The sequence below is a fragment of the Xenopus laevis genome, chromosome 1S (genome assembly GCF_017654675.1).
Source record: "Xenopus laevis strain J_2021 chromosome 1S, Xenopus_laevis_v10.1, whole genome shotgun sequence".
Lineage (NCBI taxonomy): Eukaryota > Metazoa > Chordata > Amphibia > Anura > Pipidae > Xenopus > Xenopus laevis.
In genome coordinates, this window is record NC_054372.1 from 129,546,452 (window position 1) to 129,553,148 (window position 6,697).

At 38.5% G+C, this 6,697-nt stretch overlaps 1 protein-coding gene across 3 annotated transcripts; it reads right to left on the reverse strand.

Moving 5' to 3' along the window:
• Positions 1-921: 921 nt before the first annotated feature.
• On the reverse strand, positions 922-6,205 carry XB22041731.S (uncharacterized XB22041731 S homeolog). 3 transcript variants are annotated; one of them, XM_018243900.2, is made up of 3 exons: positions 5,976-6,205; positions 5,607-5,865; positions 922-4,230 (listed from the first exon to the last, which is right to left on the reverse strand). In XM_018243900.2, exons 2-3 carry the CDS (start codon positions 5,743-5,745, stop codon positions 3,557-3,559), a joined length of 813 nt encoding a protein of 270 aa, XP_018099389.1. In that variant the 5' UTR covers positions 5,746-5,865; positions 5,976-6,205; the 3' UTR covers positions 922-3,556. The 3 variants fall into 3 exon arrangements, with proteins under 3 accessions (XP_018099389.1, XP_018099388.1, XP_018099390.1); XM_018243899.2 differs by having other exon boundaries at positions 5,607-5,889; XM_018243901.2 differs by having other exon boundaries at positions 6,072-6,204.
• Between the last annotated feature and the right edge of the window lie 492 nt (positions 6,206-6,697).

The following is a 6,697-nucleotide window of genomic DNA, read 5'->3' on the forward strand; positions in this document are numbered from 1 at the left end:
GTGGCTATAAAGTTAAAGCTTTAAGACTACTCTCAATGATATTTTGAGAGAAAGGTAAATGAGAAAGAACTTTCTTGGGCATATGCTTTAGAATTCCAAAATCTTTTCTATTACATATAAATACAGCTACACCATTTTCTCTGCCTCAGGTACACTGTAGTCAACTCTTTACATGAAGAAAATGAGTGTGCATGCTTGGCTCTGGGGGACATAGCATACAATGCTAGGTAAGTAATAACCCGCATCATCCCTAATATTCCACACACACACCCCTCTTCCTTTTCTTGTTCTCAAAATTGATCCCACTCGTGTCAAATCTTTCTCATGTAAATTTCACCTTTCAAACAAATGAAATTTTTAATGCTTGCACTTTATATACATTTTTTTCTTTTTATCCCTCTGTCCCTTGTCAGCTCTTCATTTTTTCCTTACCTTGATTTGTGCTTCCAAGTGTTTAAACATATTGAGGTAAGTGTCATTGGCCACTGTCATTATGACTAATATGTTGGTTGTGTCAAGTATATGGGGAATGTTGGTTATGGAAGTTTACATCTTCTACAGAGAAACTGAAAATATGTATTTAAACTAAACTATTGCTGGACAATTATTTGCTTCTTTTTGTACTTGGATGTGCCTTGGTTACAGTCATTTGACTGAAGCTGTATGTTGCAATTGAATTATGACTAATTTGTTTAACAGCAGTCAGAAAATTGGGATTATTGCTTGAAAGCCTGCACAGTGGCTGCAGGTTCTGTGCTACTCAGCATTTCTCATTATGAAAAGAAATCTTAGTATACTTTATAGACCCATTTGTAGTGTGATCATGTCTCACGTGCCATAGCCTTTAATGTGCACTCCTCCCAGTAAAACATAGTAATATATTGCAAATTGTTTTGATTTAAATAATGGGAAACCAATATGTGATTTCATGTATAATTATTTATTGAAACATCTTGAAAAACTAGATATACTAAGCAAACAACAGAGTCGTACAGGAGACAATTATGGCTGCAGATGTGTGCCAGAAAATAATTACATAGACATTACAAAATGGAAGAGTGTTTTTACTGTGAAGGGGCAGGACAGAACATGAAGTCCAAACATAGTCCAAATCTGGAATAATTAATTTTGTTTGTTTTTTTAACTCTACATTTTTATATATTGGGTGTCTCAAGTTACAAACCATTAACACACGAAGAGTGAAATTAACCTATGGGTGGATTTTTCAGGTGTTTTCACACCACGTTATGTTTCCAGACCTGTTTGCTAAATATTAGCAAGGAACTGTAACTGCATTGCCAATACCTGTAATAAACTCTATGCATTTTTCCCTAGGATCTACATGAGAATGTCAGGAAATCTGCCTGCAGTGCTATGGTGAAGTTTGTGCTTTCTATGAAACTTGTGTGCCGGAAGAATCCTAGTGAGGCCAACACAGCAGGTAAATAACAGCAGGGGAGGAGTCAGTGGAGGGTTAAATAAGTATGAAGGCCTGTCAAATGACATAGGGCCAAACTGATTGGATAAAAAGACACCAAAAAAATAAACAATATTTTGTCAGTTTTCCTCCCTAAAAAACAACAACATAGAACAGGCTAAAAGGTTGGGGCACATTTTATTAAAAGGGACCTATCACCCAGACATAAAAAGCTGTATAATAAAAGTAATTTTCAAATTAAACATTAGACCCAAATTCTTTTTTCAATTAAAACATCCCTACCGGTTATAAACACGTTTAAAGTCTCATCTGTCAATCATAGATTCCCTGCCCCTCTTCTGTGCCTGAAGCATAGAGGTGGGGTAGGCAATTATTGCATTTTCCAGTCTGCACTTCCTCTATTTCAGTGCACTGCCCACATTCCTCCTCCCTTCTCACCATCCAATTATGTAGCCAGTGCATGGGCATCAGGTGCCCCATTCTGGAGTATAAACAAACTTTTGGCATGATCCAAAGCTTGCCTTCATAAAAATGTCTACAAAATGGCACCTGCCTGCGTGCTCTGATTGTGGATTCTAAGACTAAAAAGATTTAAATAATTTTGTACAGTTTAAGTGAAGTTTACTTTGTTTGACTAACATCATAAAATACGATTTTGGATTATATCTTAAGGTGACTGGTCCCCTTTAAACAGTAACGTAACTAGAAGGGGGCTAGCCCTGGTGCGAGACCACTTGCCGCAAAGAAAGCCTGTAGGGCCCACATGCAGCACCCAGTACTATGACTTGTTCACTGTAGAGTCTGATTCAGGTGAGAAACACAGATATATTTCACTGATTGTATGCAAATATAATTTATATAGCAATATCTGTTTTCTTCCCCTCTCTTTTTTCATCTTTCTTATGTTTTTGTCTTTTTCTCTGTTTTGTCTCCTGTCCTATGTTATGCCATCATATCTGCAAGGGGCAATGAAGGATAAAGAGGCTGCTGTTGTGATGGAAATCTTAGAGGCTATGAATGAAGTGTTGAAAGAGATGAAGGGCCAATGTATGTCAGATGCAAAGCAACTGGAGGAAATCTGTATGTTTTAAAGCTGTTCTGCAGAGCAAGGTATCTGATTCATATGCAAATGCACAGCCAAAAATGACAGGGTGACATGCCATGCATCAGGGAAACCTGCAGCCCTCTACATCTTGTTTAACTATAGGACCCAGCACCGTATCTTTAAACTTCAGTTGTTAGTTGGATGCCGCATGTTGTTCATACATATACACACAATATATATATATTTACTTATCTGTGAATATATGAATGTAGAGATATGTAATGTGCACACCATAAGCAGGTCCGAATGTCGTTCTTCTGTGTTTTTTATATTTGTGTGTGTATACATATATGTATTATTCACTTGCTCACTTCCAATGTTCCCTCTAAAGAGTGTGCTCCTGCACGTGCGCTCAAATTTTCCAGTGTCCAGCGCACTCATCAAATTGTGGTGCACACAAAGAATTTTGGGTAAAAACACTACATTTTTTATTAATGCTGACCAGAGCACACAGGTTTTAAAAACTGTACACACAAGTTTAAAATGGGCGCACATTAGAATTCCTGTGTGCACATAACCAAGCAGGAATTCAAGGGAACATTGCTCACTTCTACTTAGACTAAGAACAGAAATTACATCTGTTTCCTGTACCCCCAGTCAGCATGTCAGGATTGCGAGGCTGAAGATGAAGATGATGAACAACAGGTGAGTACTTCCCTTTGTAATCAATCTGGAAACGGTGACATTTTTTCCATCTCCTGTTTGCTGTGCAGTTTGTGCATTTGTATAGTAATTACCATTTATGAAAACTGAATTGAGAAAACAATAAGAAAGTACATTTTCCTTTCATCGTGTAATGTCTTTTTTTCCATGCACTGTTCTTTCCTGCATTCTTGTCGTACCTGCTGCATTATTTTGCCTTTTCTTTTAACCTGTTGTGACATTGTTAGAATCCTATCCTTTATGTGACCAAAACATTCTGTTATGGCAAATTACTTTTTCTATCCCATCTGTTCATCCCAGACATTCTATAGTGCGCCTTCATCTTGACTGTGTATCGTTATACATTATTATCAAGTATGATGCTTTTCCACTGTAATGCTAGGTTGGTCAAATTCTTCATTGGGATGTACTGTGCTCAGTGACTCAGGGTGCTGTGTCCTTAAAATACTGTAGCATGTCTCAAGAGCAAATGCTGACCATGAACCGACTGCCAGGAAAGGTGGAAGGAACCAGAAGAATACTGCAGCAAATGTTCCACTCAGAACTGAGATCATAAAGATTCTGGGCTTTCTCCATATGCTTAGTCTGAGTTCTGGTACCAAGTCTGTTTTCTGCAGTGTGCCACAGAGCAGAGTTATACTGAGCACACCACCAATACAAGGAAGGATCTTGTTAGAAGTCTCAAAGTCACTGAGAAATGTAAACAGGCAATGCCAATCCCAGTTATTGCACATGGTTGGCAACACAGAGATGGTACTTGCAACAGGATAGACATTGGATATCGCAATCATCCAGCAGGCAAGGCTTAGCAAACTACACTGCGGTAAGAAAGCCTGTTCAGCTGCACCAATATCAGCACATTTCCTAAAGTGAGCCCGGGTCCATTCTTCACTGAAGGCAAGCATTGTGAGCAACACAGAAACACAGCGGTAGGTCTCATTCTGAAGGTATAGGAAGCGCAGAGCCACCATCTCCAAACCAAGTGACAGCGGCCAGCCAGTGAGCCAGAAAAACACCAGGAATCCTGCAAGCCAGACACAGAAAAGACAAACAATCATAAGACATGGTCAGGAACTAAAGAGTTTCTGTCCAATGCTGGGGGGCAGTACTTGCTTTATGTGCAGTTTTCTTTGTATAAGTTATTCATATAAAGGAACTCTTCAATACTGACCACCTCTGCATGCACCAAGAAGATAGTCTCTTTCCAGCTCCCACCTATAAGCTGCTGCCACAGCTACAAGAAGAGCTACATTTGCCTAACAAAGTATTTGGAAAGCCTTTTGTATATTAATGCATTAAACAACTCCTACATATACAGTATGTGCGAGTTTAACACCGTTGCACTGGATATCTTTTGTGTTCAGATGTTAAGACCGGCCCTGTATAATTATTAAGGTTAAGGAGGTTTTTCATAGTAGCTTAAGCCAAGTAAAAACATTTAAACATTAGATAAACCCAGTAGGATTGTCCTGCCACCATTATGGATTCGTGCAGCTTAGTTAGGATCAAGAACAAGGTACTTTCCGTAATTTGGATCTTCATACTTTAAGCCTACTAGAGAATCAGTTTGGATCAAGTACAAGGCACTATTTTATTATTACAGAGAAAAATGAAATAATTAAAAAAAAAAATTTGTATTATTTGGACAAAATGGAGTTTATGTGAGCTTTCTGTATAACGGGTCCCATACCTGTACTGTTTTATTATTGCAGAAGAAACTTTTTTTTTTAAATTGGAATTTTTTGCTTAAAATGGAGTCTTTGGGAGATGGCCTATCCGTAATTGGGAGCTTTCTGGATGATGCGTTTCTAGACAAGAGATTCCATACCTGTACAGTTAGGGACCTTTTATCTAGAATGCTCGGGACCTGGGGTTTTCCAGCTAACAGATCTTTCCCGTAATTTGGATCTTCATTCATTGTCTACTAGAAAATCATGAAAACATTAAATAAAGCCAATAACCTGGTTTTGCTTCCAATAAGGATACATTATATATTGGTTAGGATCAAGTACAAGGTATTGTTTTATTATTACAGAGAAAAAGAAGTCTATGTGAGATGGTCATTCTGTAGTTCAGAGGTTTCTGGATAACAGATCCCATACCTGTTCAATGTAACTTGCTGAACTGGTTTATTTTCTTATTTCTTTATTTTACCAATAATCCATGTTTATACTTTCTACTGCTTCTAGGATAGTCTTCCTACTAACGAGATCAAATGAACTGCCTTTACGGAATGTAATAGGAACCAGAAGTTTCTAATTTCTTAGACATGTTTATTTATAATATTATTTACACACACACCTGACAACTTACAGCTGAGCCAGATGTGTGCATATATGTATATGAAATCACAAGCCATTCAGCCTGCCAGGATATATTAGATAACAAGATGGTGTTTACCTGTAACAAGTGCATCTGTGATCATGAGGATGAGCAGAGAAGTGAAAATGGTCTTGTTCTGAATGACATGCAGAAAAATACACGGCAAGAGGTTCAGAGCATTTTTCCCAAGTTGCAGACTGAGAATGGTGTTCTCCATATTCCCTGGAGTGCGCAGACTGCAGTCCCTGCTATTTCTTTGTGCAGTTTACATTCTATAATGAACTTTAGTCTTTAGGATCCAACTCTTCCAGGAGCAAATGGCTGGCATCAGTTAAACCTGAGCACGAGTAAAGAGAGCCCTCTGTAAATACAAAGTCAGCTATACATGTGACTGCTCTATGCACTCTCTGTCACTGCACTGAACACCATTCCGTTTGTTCCCCGTACCTTTCATTTTAGATGTGTACTGTGCTTTTTTCTGTCAATTGTGCAGTCTCTTTGTCTCATGTAATCTCAAACTTGTTGCCTCAATCTGCTTGTTACCTGGAATGTCTCTGTGAGCTTGTCCCATATATTCGCTGGTTGTCAGTTGGCTTTATGCAGTGAATGCTTATTTGCACTTAAGTTGTGCAACCTGCAGAGCAGGTAAATCAGCCGGATCCAGTGGAGGCTGTCTTACAGTAAGGGAATGACCTCGGGCTGTCTCTGTGGCACGCCTATATCTCTGTCAGTCTTAGTCAGAAGCTTCCAGCCTGCTACAGTTTATGGTTCCTCTGTCACATTAATGATGTTTCTGTTCATCCCATATAAGCATGCCATTAAATCTCCTCTTTTTATCCCTTAATCTTATTTTAATATACAGTATATTCATAATAAATTCTTCATAACAACACTTCCTGCTGCCTAACAAAGGCTGCCTGAGCTTTGTACCTATTCCCAACATGGAGTACCCTGTTTATTTACTGATGGTTCATTTAAGTATTGTGTGCCAGCATTTTCTCTTTTTCTTTTGCCCAGGCGGAACTTGCTTGCAGGTTGATAGACACTGCGGGGGAGGGAATTCTTCTCTGGCTCCACATTTGCTCCATATTTTGAATTTCTTCCTTTGCTGCTCAATAAATCAGTGAGTTTGCTTGTTTGGCTATATTTATTCTTACATTCATGTTATA

Excerpts from the sequence above, each read along its gene's own strand:
- XB22041731.S (XM_018243900.2), bottom strand. The coding sequence starts at position 5,745 with ATGGAGAACACCATTCTCAGTCTGCAACTTGGGAAAAATGCTCTGAAC. Across the intron at positions 4,231-5,606 it reads CACAGATGCACTTGTTACAG|GATTCCTGGTGTTTTTCTGG; the intron begins GTAAACACCATC and ends TCTGGCTTGCAG.